General features: G+C 43.6%; 2 protein-coding genes across 3 annotated transcripts; one reads left to right on the top strand and one right to left on the bottom strand.

Annotated features, from left to right (window-relative positions):
• Positions 1-316: 316 nt before the first annotated feature.
• LOC124263049 (potassium voltage-gated channel protein Shaw-like) lies at positions 317-5,682 on the top strand. 2 transcript variants are annotated; one of them, XM_046697665.1, is made up of 2 exons: positions 317-1,103; positions 4,244-5,682. In XM_046697665.1, exons 1-2 carry the CDS (start codon positions 663-665, stop codon positions 5,192-5,194), a joined length of 1,392 nt encoding a protein of 463 aa, XP_046553621.1. In that variant the 5' UTR covers positions 317-662; the 3' UTR covers positions 5,195-5,682. The 2 variants fall into 2 exon arrangements, with proteins under 2 accessions (XP_046553621.1, XP_046553622.1); XM_046697666.1 differs by lacking the exon at positions 317-1,103 and adding an exon at positions 1,394-2,439.
• A 2,706-nt stretch (positions 5,683-8,388) lies between these two features.
• On the bottom strand, positions 8,389-13,328 carry LOC124263062 (N-sulphoglucosamine sulphohydrolase-like). The gene is made up of 7 exons (XM_046697676.1): positions 13,195-13,328; positions 12,254-12,386; positions 11,860-11,993; positions 11,605-11,755; positions 11,085-11,320; positions 10,615-10,790; positions 8,389-9,146 (listed from the first exon to the last, which is right to left on the bottom strand). Exons 1-7 carry the CDS (start codon positions 13,295-13,297, stop codon positions 8,520-8,522), a joined length of 1,560 nt encoding a protein of 519 aa, XP_046553632.1. The 5' UTR covers positions 13,298-13,328; the 3' UTR covers positions 8,389-8,519.
• Between the last annotated feature and the right edge of the window lie 2,946 nt (positions 13,329-16,274).

Here is a 16,274-nt window from a genome sequence, read left to right as displayed (position 1 = left end):
AATTTAGATAATTTTTTGTATGAATAAAAATGTACGCAGGAAATATATTAAATATATTTATTCATTTTACCTGTAATTATTATTTTTAACATTTAACCATTTATGTGGGGAATGAAGTGAATTCCTTATTTATGCAACTTTGTATCCTTGTTTTGCGAGCAAAATAATGGTGCTCTTGACTATCAACCAAACTTATTACCAATTATTAATATATTTAATGAGTTATTTCACTAGTGTATTGTTCAACAGTGCTGGTATGACCGAGAGCGACACGACACGGATGATGTTAAACATCTCGCCAACCTGTCGCAGGGAGGTCGTGTCTATGCTCCTAGTCTGCTGATGTTTGTCTGTGGCTGAATTGTATTACACGACTTTATATCATGCAATGAAAGCATTGATGCAAGTGAAACAATTCACGTGCGTATGGAAAATGTTTGCTTGTAAATAATAGACTCCTTTTTGTTAGAGGCGTTTAAATGTTATTGTGTGCGCAAAGAAAGCTATTGGACCATGAACTCCTTAACTTGTCCGGTGTTTGGTAGACTCGGGGATAACGACGGAAAGCTGATGGTATAACTCCACCTGTGTGGGGCTTAGTCAGTACCCCGTGTGGTAATGCCTTAGCTGGATCTTAGCCAAAATACTAACCACCAGTTGATATGGACACGATCACAATCAACGTTGCGGGTAAGAAATTTGTCACCTATTGGAAAACCATTCAAAAACTTCCAAAGACAAGACTCGGTCGACTGACTCAAAGTTCACCTGAATATGACCCCGACGCAAACGAGTTCTTCTTTGACAGAGACCCGAAGGTGGTGAATTCGGTTCTGAACCTGTACAGGACTCAAGAGCTGCACCTGCCGTCTACCATGTGTGGACTGGCACTCAAACAGGAGCTCGATTTCTGGGAAATCCCAGAGGAGATGATTTCCGAATGTTGCTGGAACAGATACACCGAACAAATGCAGGAGACTCAAATTTTGGATATTTTGGATAAAACTTTGGGAGAAAATGGCCCTTCATCAGACGTTAACCCAACTTGGAAAGAGAAAATCTGGTTGAGTATGGAGAAACCTTTCTACTCCGTTCCTGCCAAGGTAAAGTGTTGCAGTTATCAACCATGTTCCATAGCATAGACCGTATGATACCACATGAATGTAGCTTTGATATACTCCACAATGTACATGGCATGTGTGCGTCGTCGTATGTATATAGGCATTATTCATGATCACTGATTCATCGTTTAGAATAGAGTATGTCGAGTCAAGAGTTGGACTTCGCTTTAATATGTGTCTATGAAGAGAAATAGCATTACTTGTTGTTGTTCATACAACGAGGGATCAGCCGCACACATCGTGATCCATAGTTATGTAAGTAACAGACATTAGGGCTCACATTATCACGTGTATGGGAACATTATATCTGAAAAGCGCATATTGATATGCATTACAATATGAGCCGACCTCCTATGAGTTAAATGCTTGCGGGTTTCACTTCTGAATAGACGGCGGTATAATTAGGAACATGATTCAATTGATTAAGGCTAACTGTAGAGCCGATACAGTTCATAGGTAGTGTTTTCAATACTTAGGCTTGGTCCACGCCATTATTACATTACAATTGTAGCTTAGGTTTTATCGTCAAGTAAATTCCTTCCAGGACAATAATCACCGTGGGCCATACGGCCGATATTGATCCGTGTAAGGTGGCTGGGTATTATAATGTAGGTACGTCTTGCCGAGACCACTTATAACATAAAGCCTATATGTTTCTGTAATATCATACACCTTGCTGTTGCTGCTGTTGTGCATACAGGTTGCATGTGACATATTTAAGTAGGACACCGTGTGCATATCGCGGCAAATTATGCTCATTTTATAATAAAGATTTTTATTAATAAAACGACGCATGGCTGCTCTCTAATTTATCTGTTATAGGAGTGTTCAGTCAGCGTAAGGTGATCACATATGTCGAGACGACCTAACTACCTATAAACATATTTGTATTATAACCGCACGTCGCGGCGGGGTACGAGTCTCTTATTCAACACATGTACATACGGACTTGGATCAGCGCACACGGTTTAAACTAAACCGGTTTAATAGGTTTTAGCTGAAGTGTCTGGCTTACCAACAGTAGTTGTTAGAGATTAATGCATCTACTTCCTAGTGTATTATTTGCCCAGGTCAGTGAAATACAGTACTGAAAGTAGATCCGCTGAGGATATGGTATATAATTGACAATGTAATGTGTAAAAGTTGAAGGACATGTTAGTCTACGAAAGGTTTCCATTCATGATATAGTTGGCGTAGTGGTTTCAAGGATGGTTAATATTCACTACAGGGTTAAATATGTCTAAACTGTCTCGTCATGGTGTATAACGGGATCGTGTCAAGGAAGGCTGTTTCTCCCATACAGGACTGGTGCCCCGAGGTAACTGAACGTCAGTCTTATCTTGTAACGCAAATATTAAGCCTACCTTAGCGTGCTGTGGTATTAAAATCAGATAGAGTTTCAACTAAAGTGTCCACTGACATACGCTTAACATACACTTACATACAACACAAGTCAGGGGTTATAAACGATGGCTTTGTAACGAAGGTTGGTCCAAAGTAAACGTACTCTAGAAAAGACATGTACTTTATAAAATCTATGCAAAATTATGCAATACACCCATCGGCTGAAAATAATATTCCCATCCGTTTGTTGACAGATAAGTCGGTTTCTAGTGATAATGAACGGTGCGTTAGCCCTAAAGGTAATGCGTTGCTCGGCATGTAATCTGTGTAGGTTCAACCCCCAACATGAGCAGAATTTGTGCTGACCATTTAGATCATTCCGTGGCGTACATATTCTCAAGACCGTTGTGTGACCCGTATTCCGTAATGTACGGTAGTATCGACACCCTATATTGATGTCAGATACTGCTCTACTAAAGTAACACCCGTAACCTGGCGGTGAGCTTATATTCTGCGTGACACACACACACACACACACACACACACACACACACACACACACACACACACACACACACACACACACACACACACACACACACACACACACACACACACACACACACACACACACACACACACACACACACACACACACACACACACACACACCACCCCGTGATCATATGACTGTGTGGGATGGACGCCATACTACTTAGTGCATCAGACACAAGAATAACATACGCGCTTTGAAAATGATCACTAAAGTGATTCATTTGTACACTGTGTACACGTGTTTTGCAGTTAATACAAGACAACAAGCATAAGTAGAGCTAGAGGTTTATAAATAAAATAAATAAAAGACTCATTTAAGATTTATTCCGGAAGTTGTTTTGTTAAGTTGCCGGGCAAATGAATGAATAACTTCTTCATTCTGCTAATGACTGTGTACGGTGCAACAGCGACCCCCACGTTCCCAGAGACGTCATGTGCACGCCACCTGCTGTGACAAGCTCCTTGATATAACGTATGGAATGTCGACTATGATATCTGTATCATAGACATCAGCACCGGGTAACCATTTCTTGTTTCAGTTTGAGAACCCATTAAACATAGATTTATACTTTCTTTTACCATCGAATAAGGATGGATACTCCATTTTGCCTTTTAGGATATTTGAACATGAGCAGGCTTTTGTCCGAGGGGATTGTCTTATAAGATATAGGTTAAGTTAATGTAGGTTCATCGTGTGTCATGGACGTGCTCATAGTTAGATTTATCTTGACGTTAACCCATCCGTGAAGATCCGCGATAGATTTAATCTTCAACAAACCATGCCTGTCGTAAGGGGCGACTAACGGTATCGTGTGGTCAGGCTCGCTGTCTCGGTTGACACTAGTCATTGTATCCCAGTTGCATAGATAAATGCTCATACTCTTGATCACTGGATTGTCTAGTCCAGACTCGATTATTTGCAGTCTGCCGGAATATAGCTGAAATATTGCTGAGTGCGACTTGTCTACCAAGTCAGCGAAGCTGACCACACGATCCCGTTAGTCGCCTTTTACGACAAGCATGAGCTGCTGAAGGACAATTGTAACCCAGATCTTCACGAGTGCAGTGGCCTGTAAATAAACCAGACAATGCAGTGATGGACCAGAAAACCAGTAGCGCAACAGCTGTTTACACATGCCGTTTTTCCAGTGTTCTATAAGATAACCACCGTGTTGTATTCGAGCCAATGATTACATGCTTCTCCGTGTAATGTTGTGTTTCAGGTATGGAATCTCATCTACCTCATCTTCGTCCTCCTGGCCATCGTGGTCTTCACCCTGTCTTCCGTCCGGGAACTGCGGGTGGCGAAGCCAAACATCAACAACATCACTGCAAACGGCCCCTACAAGAGCTTCCGCGCGCTGATAGAGAGTGACTTACACGTCATTCTGTACTACCTCGATCTGTCTTGCATCGTCTTCTTCACCCTCGAGCTGCCCCTCAGGTTCGCGGTCTCACCAAGCAAGAAGACCTTCTTCCGTTCCTTCATGAACCTGGTTGACCTAGTCCTTGTGATCATCATGTGGGGGTCTTTCTGTCTGGACGAGATTGTATTGAAGAACAACCAATCACAAGAGATTACCATCATCGTAATTGTTCTGCGGAGTTTACTGTCTCTGCGGATATTACGTATTTTCCATATAGCCCGGCGGTTTGACAGCATGAAGGTTCTGTTTCTCACGTACAAGGCAAGCGTCAAGGAAATCTTCATGTTGTTCACGGTGCTCATCATTGCCATCAACATATTTGGAACACTGGCCTATTTCGCTGAGGTGCTAGCAGAAACAAACACGTTTGAGAACATCCCAGTTGCTCTGTGGTGGGCTATTATCACCATGACGACAGTGGGATATGGCGACTATTACCCAGAGTCCATCCCAGGCTATATAGTAGGTATCATCTGTGCCCTGGCAGGGCTTGTGACGCTCTCCATGCCGATCGCAATCATTGCCACAAACTTCAGTGCCTACTACTCCTGCCTGCCTTCTAGGAAACAGCGCCACCGGAGATGTGCCTACATGCGCAAACAGGGAGAGCTAACTGTCGAGAGATGCGAGAGTCTACACCAGATGGAGGGTGAGGAGGTTACAAAGGGCAATGTTGCAAACGGATCGAAAATAGTAGTAGTTGGAAGTGCTGTCGATGATACGGGGACTTCGACCACTCATTTCTAGCTGGGATTGATTAAGAGCTCAAGCTTCAAGTCGAACACCATGTCACCAATGGGTGGATACCGATATGAACTGTGGGGCTGTTGCTTGCTCCTCCCACCGTGTCAGCCCCTCTCAGCCCCTGTCACCCACCACCAACACTCACTACCCCACCACCAATACTCATTACCCCGCCACCCACCCCTACAATATCCCAGAACCACTTCCTGCCACAATTACTGAATGACCCACCAGATGTGTTTACATGGTTTGTGTTAAGTGTAACTTTATTATACGGAGATACATGGACACATGTGTATAAATTCCAAAGGAAAGAACATGTTTTACTTCCGGCCTTTATGCCACGTGTTCAAACATTTATCAGCTCACAGGATGCAGATTGTTCCTTGTTTTACTGATTACACTTTTAGTGCAGCATGTTCTGGAAATTGTTCACATTTCTATGCACGCACGATTGCAATGGTTGTGATAAATGTTTTATTTCACCTCAAGTGTGTGTGTGATATTTCTATCCTGGCATATCATAAGGACATATCTTCCGAGCAGTGGGACAGTGAGGCACGACGTATGTCCAAACACGGTCGCAAACATTTATAATGACATAACTTTGAATAAATGTATATAGCTGACATCATGCCAAGATCGAGTAATCTGGGGTAAGAATCACGATAAGTACACTCGCACTCACATAGCATGAGATAACAAAGATAACATCCATGACAACAGATAACAGATGTGCCTATGTTAAAGTGATGTGACACTACACTAGGGGCTGTATACTCTGTGTATATCAACCTATAATGAGAGAGGACAATGGGGAGGAGACTTCAATGGAATCCAGTACACAGCACCTGATGTTAATTCTGTAAATAAGCCAGTTCATGGTCATTAGTGCCTTAAGTACTTGAGAGGAAATTGATTGTGACATAAATACGTGACTCCAAAACTTACAAAAGAAGTCCTAATTAATTAGCGCTTGGCGTCTTTGACAGTGACAGGAAGGACGTCTGGCAATGTATGTATAATATCATAATTGCCGTGACATGAATATTTCATTGAAATAGAGAATCTCGCCCGAGTGTCTTTTGACATCCAATATATCACCACTCGTTGTTAAAAGTGAGAAAATTCCGAATGAGGAATTTTCTCACTTTTATCAACGAGCGGTGATATATTGGATATGAAGAGACACGAGGGTGATATTCTATTTATCATCCAATATCATGCTTTATGTCGTTCAAGAGAAATTAAAAACGAAACGTCATCTGTAACAAGTTCATTTGAAGACGTGCGTATGAATACATCCAAATGAACAAGAGTGACTGAAGAAGGAACGAGTGACACCACTGTGTCATAAAAAACAAGCACATAACGAAGTAGTGCTGACATTTATTGCTTTAAATTCTGCAATGCGTATGTTTCACCATTTCCTGGTTACATTTTAAGTAAACTTTTATGTCGTTAGAACAAAATTAATCATGAACAAAAATAGCTCATTGCGGTGGCCATCTTTGTTTACAGGTAAGAGAGATAAAAGACGTCCGAAAATATTGATCAATTAGCAATTAGCTCAAAACTTACCAAAATGATATCTCCTAGGAGATATCGCTTGATCTTCTACAAGCGATATCTCCTCTGGAAACCTGTATTCGAAGATAAACGAAATTACATATTGCAGCAATGAAACCTTTTTGCTCTACGCACTCAGTCAGTAGAGGACAGACACAACGACATAACCAATCATAATCTAGCGTCTAGCCGATGCGTGACCTTTGGAGGCCTGTGAACAGATTCCCAGAAGCAGGTGCACATACGGCTAATGGTATGCATACACATCAACACATAGGGCACACGTCACACCGCCGGCAGTCACACATGTAACTGATCACGCCATCATACCTGTAATATGATTAACAACACTTACTGTAGTGTAACTTGAAAATATCAATATTTGGAGGTAGACATATAACACGATGTAGAACCACAGAGCATATACTTTTGTTTGTTCGTAATCGCGGAATGCTAAGTTCTGTTTAGTTGTATGTTGTGTGGCATGACGAAGATATAGTAGTTATTCGGTTAGGGCAGCGGGTGAAATCGATAGTGGAGTATATGTTTTTGACGCTGGAAGCGGTTCTGGTGGTAGACATAATACATCATGGAATATGCCTGTGTTCCCCGAGGCAGTCGTCACAGCTGACATACCAACTGGAGTAGAGGTATGTCGAGTTGAAATGATGTCCTTCATTTTACCGATGTCTTGATCGTGCAATGTGTCCTAAACAGAGAAAGGACTAATGCTCGATCACTTAAGGGTCTCAGTAATATAGACGGAATTTAGCGTGATTACGGCGACAATAACCACTTGTTTTCACTTCTCCATTAGGCATATTCCTGTCAAACTCACAGACCACCCTTCATATGGGGGCGCGGTGGACGAGCTGGGCGTGCCGTCTAAGGCGCCAGGCAAGTGTGATCCAGCGAGCTTGAGGTGCCGGAATCGAGCCCACCTATGACCGGGTGTAAAAACCTTTGAGTCAACTTTAATTTGTGTGCAGACTCTTTCAGTGTTGTCACAACCCCTATTGTACGGTACTCAACCCTGTGCACTTAAAAGAACACACCAATCTGTTGGTAAATGACCAGATGGTGGACACATGAATACGTGCAAACACCTAGTTGCGGGTACAGCAACGTGCAGTGAACTTGGACAGAGTACTGTGACTATGTGTCCCAGTCCACCCAGCTGTGAATGGGTACCTCGTAAGGATGGGAAAACTGCAATAACTCGGTGCGCCTATTGGCTGCAAGAGCTGTATGATCCCCAGGGAGTTGAGATTGACAATACGATTTGCCGTTTGAGATTGACATCATACGATCGAGGGAACAACAAAGCGCCTTTGAACAAATGAGCTGGATACTAGCGCTATATAAATATTAGCATAATAATATCATCTCTGCAGACTCAGTATTCGGGGCTGAATATTATACGTCCGCATCGCAATACATCTCTGTGACAGGCTCCCTTCATCAACACGGTTCATTTACACAACTGTTGGAGTGTGTAAAATAATCTATACCCCTGTTGATTTTATCTTTAATTCGAAAAACATAATCTAACCGTTTAACACTTACTTCAGATAGGTTTCTATTTAGTAGAGAAGGTTATCTCCCTTGCGTAAATTCAGTAGCACAAGTTACACCAAAAAACATTATTTATTGAAGTATGTCTCAGTAAGTGGATCACATCATACCAGCAGTATAATTCAGTTCCATTCTCGGCAACATGGATACAAACACAAGACATTGTTCCAGATCAACTTCCGGGTCATAGATTCTGAGTGCACGATCTCTCCCGACCAAACGCTTTAGCGCTATTAAACAACGTCATGCACGTCTGGCCTTCCAGCACCCCCGTCGGGGAACAGATCCAGGGATCGTTGGTGACGTTCAGCCAGGTGAGTAACGTTGTCTGCATCTTGGTGAACACACCCGAGTGCTCAGAAGTATAAGCCAGGTTGTTCAGCTCCATAGGGTCACTCTCAATGTTGAACAGTTCCCACTGGTCCCTGTAGTAGTAGTGTTCCAAATCTTTGAACCATCCTGTTTTCTGCCCAGCCATGGTCTTGTTGATGATTTCCAGGTAGGAAGGGGCCTGGTAACAGTCGGAAGCTATTGGGTACGGAGCCTCGAAGTTTAAGTTGTGGATGAGTTTCCACGTCATGGTGCGGAGAACCCTCATGGGATAGTACATGGTGACTTCGTGTAGATCGTGACTCGAGAAGACGTAGGTGAAGTTCTCAGCCGTGGTGTCGGGGTTGGCAGTCACTGGGAGGAGGGACTTGCCGGTCAGCTGCACCTTCTTGCCGAGCATGTTGTACTGAGGGTAGTTCACACCGAACCAGTCCAGTATGGTAGGCGTAAAGTCCATAGTGCTACCGAGGGCGTCAGATACCTTCAAGTATACATTCATACAAGTCACAGACCTATCTTCGCTGACACATTTCCATGCTGACTCCTTTGTGATGAGTAACGTTACTCTGATTACACAACTCCCTGTTAAGAGTCGGAAGATAATAGCATACACACCACCATATAACCAGGTGTACTTAAAGGAGAATACTAGACAATACAGTATCCCAGGACTCCCTGTGTAGAAGTGAGGAGATTCACACAGACCACCCCACCTTATAACCAGGTGTGCTTAAAGGAGAATACTAGACAATACAGTACCCCAGGACTCCCTGTGTAGAAGTGAGGAGATTCACACAGACCACCCACATAATAACCAGGTGTGCTTAACCTACTTACTGTGCGCAAGGACTCCCTGTGTAGATGTGAAGAGATCACTGCAGACCACCCATCCAATAACCAGGTGTGCTTAACCTACTTACTGTAACCCAAGGACTCTCTGTGTAGAAGTGGGGAGATTCACACAGACCACCCACATAATAACCAGGTGTGCTTAACCTACCTACTGTAACCCAAGGACTCCTGTGTAGAAGTGAGGAGATTCACACGGACCACCCCACCTAATAACCAGGTGTCCATAACCAACTTACAGTACCCCAGGACTCCCTGTGTAGAAGTGAGGAGATTCACACGGACCACCCCACCTAATAACCAGGTGTCCATAACCAACTTACAGTACCCCAGGACTCCCTGTGTAGAAGTGAGGAGATTCACACGGACCACCCCACCTAATAACCAGAGCCCTTATTCTCGAAACGTTCGTGGCCCTAAGAATTCTTAGCTTTGATCGTAGCCAATGTGTTAAGAATGGGCTTAAGAAGTTCGTAGGGCTACGAACGTTTCGAGAATAGCTAGCCAGGTGGCCATAACCAACTCCCTGTGTAGAAGTGAGGAGATTCACACGGACCACCCCACCTTATAACCAGGTGTCCATAACCAACTTACAGTGCCCCAGGACTCCCTGTGTAGAAGTGAGGAGATTCACACATACCACCCCACCTTATAACCAGATGTCCATAACCAACTAACAGTGCCCCAGGACTCCCTGTGTAGAGGCGAGGAGATTCACACAGACCACCCCACCTTATAACCAGGTGTCCATAACCAACTTACAGTGCCCCAGGACTCATTTTGTGTAGAGGAGAGGAGATTCACACAGACCACCCCACCTTATAACCAGGTGTCCATAACCAACTTACAGTGCCCCAGGACTCCCTGTGTAGAGGCGAGGAGATTCACACAGACCACCCCACCTTATAACCAGGTGTCCATAACCAACTTACAGTGCCCCAGGACTCCTTGTGTAGAGGCGAGGAGATTCCTATTGACCATCCCACCTAATGACCAGGGGTTCTTAGCCGACTTACAGTGCCCCAGGACTCCTTGTGTAGAGGCGAGGAGATTCCTATTGACCATCCCACCTAATGACCAGGGGTTCTTAGCCGACTTACAGTGCCCCAGGACTCCTTGTGTAGAGGCGAGGAGATCATCATTGGCTCGCCCATCCCCGGGTCATACAGATTGGTCTTGGCGCCAGGGAAGGGAATGCCGTTGTCAGCCGTGTAGAGGATGAGAGTGTCGTTCATGTGACCTGCTGCTTCCAACTCGCTCAAGAACAACCCAATACCTGACATAAGACGAATGGGTTTTTTATGAGCTTGAGCATGTTAAAGGGTTTTGAGCATCCTGGTTCTGACAGAACGACCATACATACAGTGGTGAAATGTGTGCAGAAAAGCTACCCAAGTAACTGGGATAATACATTCCTGCTGTACATCTATCTACATGAACACCTTGGTCCACCCTACTGTACGTGGTGTACAATAACATTTACTGTACATCTATCTACATGAACACCTTGGTCCATCCTTCTGTACCTGGTGTACAATCACATCCACTGTACATCTATCTATATAGGTACCTTGATCCATCCTACTGTACGTCGTGTACATATTAGCCAGGTCCTGCCTGGTGGTCAGCGTGTCCGGCAGGAAGTAGGGGACCTCAACATCTTCAGGCTTGTAGTAAGACGGTGTCCAGTCAGGAATGACCCCCATGCCAGGCTGCCTGTTCCCAAATCTCTCACAGAACTGCCCGTACAGGGGAATGTTGCTGCATCGGTGTGGGTCGTGAAACGCCAGATACAGGAAAAAAGGCCTTTCATAAAACAAAATATCAATCACTGTAATATCTGAACAAAACTGGAGGCCCGAAACGGATGACATGTATTTTTTCAACCAAACCTTCCGTAGGAAAAGATACCTCGGGTGAGATGACGTCACAATAAAAAAAACATTGCCCGCCACACAGCCACTGACTCTCTTTAGCCATATTGTTATGTGGCCATTTCACGTATTGGACAAGAGTCTGCAATGAAAAGAGTAACAGCAAGACCAGCAGCAGCAGCAGCAGTATCGGCATCATCACCATCAACATCTCACCTGTCATCATTCTGCTGGAGGAACTGTCTCACGTAGTTCCTCATGAAGGTGATGTTCCTCCCCACCTGATTCAGGTCATTGTTCTCCTCTGTCTGTTCATAGTCAAACTTGTACACTGTGTCCGGCGCCACGTGCTTCTTTCCAATGATACCTTAAATGTAGGTAAGCATTTACATACTCAGGTTATGCCTCTGGTACACATGTAGCATTTATAGGCAAGACCAGTGGTAAGTGAACGTCTAGAAATCTACTCACCCGTGCGTATTCCAGCTTTGTCAAGTATGACAGGTAAACTCTTGACACTGTCCATGGTGCTGAAGTGATGGGGCTCGTGTTGGAGTCCGTACATGCCGTTCTGATGTTGGGGCAACCCTGTCAGGAGCACAGATCTGAGGACAAAGCGCTTGGATGTACGTGTGTTAGTGTGAACATGTAATCTGTCCCTGTCAGCACATTCAGCAGGCAACGTGTATTCATATCCTGAAACAGTCGAAATGTTTTAAAACATCTCCAAGTGTTCGGGGCCATCCCACAGGTGCTGTATACGAACAAAAAGCGCCCCATGACAGACTTCAGACAAACACGTAATTACAGAGATATCGTCTTGCTGGCAACACATTATTGGGTGAATCTCCTGATGTCATCTTACCTGCTGGGCGAGCAGCTACTGACGGAGGTGTAGCCATGTTTGAAGACTACACTCCTGGCGGCCAGCTTGTCGAAGTTTGGCGTCTTGCAGGCCGTGTTGTTGTAGGCGCCCATCTGGAACCCGGCATCGTCACCTGGGGCACCGGTCAGTTATTTCAGGGTCAGAGGCCTTTAGTTCACTAATCAAATATGTAAATACACACACACAACAACAACAACAACAAAACACACAAACGCGCGCGCGCGCACACACACACACACACACACAACACAAAACAAAAACACAGAAACGCACACACACACACACACACACACAACAACAACAAAACAACAACAAACAACAACAACACAGAAACGCACACACATCCTACAACCCTCCAGACACCACCCCAATTATATTTAACTTCCTTTATCAAGTAAACTTTGAGTGAGGGAGAGAGAGAGAGAGAGAGAGAGAGAGAGAGAGAGAGAGAGAGAGAGAGAGAGAGAGAGAGAGAGAGAGAGAGAGAGAGAGAGAGAGAGAGAGAGAGAGAGAGAGAGAGAGATGATTACTAGTATCTGTATCTTAATAACATCCCCCAAATATCGCCACACTGGCTCCTAGCCTCAGCATTGAAATACAGTTTGCACATTCAGCTCGAGTGCATTTGTTTTGTGGGTGTATTTTTTGTGCGAACCTCGTAAATCGTAGCCGGTAGGTTATTGTCCAACTCACACACATTCAATCTCTTGAAGTACTGGGTTCATAATTCCTCGTAGCTTGTAGGGCATTAACACCTAATTACAAACAGCCATCCATGCAACACCATGCCCTACAATGTGTTCGGTCCGTGGCGTACACACCTCCTTGTATGTTAAAGGTGTAATCTGATCCAAGGACACAACACCCCCAACAGGAACACAGCCCACCCCGGGTGTATTTACCAATCAACGTGTACTCACCAAATATAAGGAGGACATTTCTCTTGGACTCGCTGTCGGTGACAATTGCGAGCAGTAAGCAAATTATAAGTAGCGTCATATGTAGAGCTCCCATCCCTGACATCCCTCTCACTCAGGTATCTGGTGATCTGGTTTTGCATAGTCAACACCGATAGATAGATAGATATAAACATAGATATGTGAAGGTCATGCAGCTGGATACACACTATCGAGTGACATCTCAAGGCCAGGTTAATGCGTATATTCAACCACTAAAACCCCACTGAAAGGGTCGTTTGGAGAATGAGGTGTTGATAATAACTATAATCATATATTCCCGATTAGCATTCACATTTATCAGATATTGATGGCATTAGCTTTGTCGATACATGTAGTCCACCGCATCTTCACACAGCTCATTTCCAGGGATACTTTGTCTCTCCTCTGTTTAACACTGTGTTTGTACAGGATAAATACACGACAATATATAGCAAATAGAATCAGATTTATTATGTTTGATAACAATGCATTTCTCATGAGATGGTTGCCATAGATGCATATTGACTTGAAAACTCCATATGCATGCTTTTACTATCCACAGAACTAACATTAGTTCTGACAGAGGTCAGTATCATGAAAACAAAAGTAAAGAATTCTAAAGTCAATCTGCCATGGTGAGTATCGAGTTCTAGATTCTAACAATCGAATGTCACACACAACGTCGAGAGAAAAAGATATTGCTGAGATATCACTAGAGTTGAATAAATATACACGGTTTAACTTTCTTTGGCTCTCACACAAACTGATGACAACTCAGAAGCAAAATATGCCAATATGTTTGCTAATACACTAGAAGGTTAATAAACTAAAGCGGGTGTTACAGTTGCACAAAACAAGACACTGCCGGATTAACTGTCGAGATCAACCCATGACAGTATTTGTTTCAGACTGACATCAACCACATATTGTTTAACATCAAGAAAACAACCTATTTGGACATATACCACTATCGTATCCAAACACATTCTGATGCTGAACGGGGCGGTAGGGTAGCCTAGTGGTTAAAGCGTTCGCTCGTCATGCCGAAGACCCGGGTTCGATGTCCCACATGGGTGCAATGTGTGAAGCCCATTTCTGGTGTCCCCCGCCGTGATATTGCTGGAACATTGCTAAAAGTGGCGTAAAAACATACTCCCTCACTCACTGATGCTAAACTAGGGTCCTTTTTCAAAAGGGGATGTGTGTGGCTGCATGCGTGCGCGCGCGTGTGTGGGTGTGGAGGCTGTGGGAGGGGGTAGAGGATCCATAAGTATCATACAGCTATCGCTTTCACTGATGTCCATGAATTGGCCCAGCTAAGAGAAGGTTCTACTAAGGAAGTATTGTTGTCTTGGGCCTCCTGTCTTTTTGTATATAGATGGTATTATATTGAAGCTTTAGCATTCAATGTCATCACCAAGCTAGTATATTTTGTAAGTTATGAATTGGTCTTATTCTCGGTATCATATTTGACTCATGGCTCAATAACATATCAACGAAAAGCATAAAGGGAGTTCTGTAAAAACGTCTGATGTCATCATTACATCATTCGATTGAACCTGGCCTCGAACACGCCACGCATTATTTCCAACGTCCGTATATTCTCCAAACATCGCGATTTCTTTACTCACTGACAGTATTACTTCAGCTCGATGGTTTCTCCAACCCAGTTAGTTCTGTATCCTGTCGGTATTTCTCGTTGTGACTGATTACATATCGGTCATGGCACTGACGATATCAAGTTCAAGGAGGCTGTACCTATTTTGTAAGCAATCATAAGATAAAAAAAATCTGGAGATCATCAAGGAATGAATAGAGGTCTAACTGTGTCCGTCAACAATACTTTCGTCCTCAATAACTGACTGATTATTTGCCCAAACGCAACATTGTGACGTCGGCAGTTTATAATTTCCGTGACAAATCTGCAAACAGGAACTAAATATGAAAAGTACACAATTTGGAGAAATGATTTACATTGCATTTGGTGAGAAATATATACGTGTTCGGTGTTTTTCATTCAAATCAACTTCTCTGTTGTGGTCCTGTTTCCAAACGCTAGCAAATATACTATTTTGATCTTGTCTAGTGTTCGATGTCATCGGCATATTTTTATTTGTTGTTTATCAGAGGAAATGCTCAAGGACAGGCCAGAACACCGGATGTGCCTTCAGATGTACAAAACATTGAGCTTGTAGACATAATATGCATGTGTTGCCGGAAGTGGTCGTGGTGGTAGACATAACACAATATAGAACTACAGAGAATATGCTTGTGTTGCCGGAAGAGGTCGTGGTGGTAGACATAACACAATATAGAACTACAGAGAATATGCTTGTGTTGCCGGAAGAGGTTGTGGCGGTAGACACACAATATAGAACTACAGAGAATATGCTTGTGTTGCCGGAAGAGGTTGTGGTGGTAGACATAACACAATATAGAACTACAGAGAATATGCTTGTGTTGCCGGAAGAGGTCGTGGTGGTAGACACACAATATAGAACTACAGAGAATATGCTTGTGTTGCCGGAAGAGGTTGTGGCGGTAGACACACAATATAGAACTACAGAGAATATGCTTGTGTTGCCGGAAGAGGTCGTGGTGGTAGACATACCAACTGGAGTATAGGTGTGTCGAGTTGAAATGCTCTCTCTGAGTCGAGTCGTCTTATAAAAATAACAAGACCAAAGCTCGTTTACTGACAGATCGTAGTAATATAGATGGAATATTGCTCTCTATCTGTACAACCAAATTACCGTTCTTTTAAAATGCCCATCTGTCTCACTGAAGTCAAATGTGCTTGCAGTGTCATGAACAATGCATGATTGGTATATTTCAGATGGGGTTTCAATTCCGTCATGAAGATGTTTGATGGGCATTTAGAAGTTATTAATCTATGCACCATGCATGCGGTAGAAAGACACCCTGATCCCTGTTGATTTCCGGTTTGGTGCGATGGATCCAGATGGCCTCCATCAATTTCTTTTCCCGCCAGTTGCTGATGTTGTATCATATTCTGTCATTCACCTGATGAAGGGACAAGAAGTAGCCCAGAAACGTCGTGT

This window comes from Haliotis rubra, unplaced genomic scaffold, assembly GCF_003918875.1.
Source record: "Haliotis rubra isolate DU_JTF1 unplaced genomic scaffold, ASM391887v1 Scf867, whole genome shotgun sequence".
In the NCBI taxonomy this organism is placed as follows: Eukaryota; Metazoa; Mollusca; class Gastropoda; order Lepetellida; family Haliotidae; genus Haliotis; species Haliotis rubra.
This window is presented reverse-complemented; position numbering and strand designations above follow the sequence as displayed.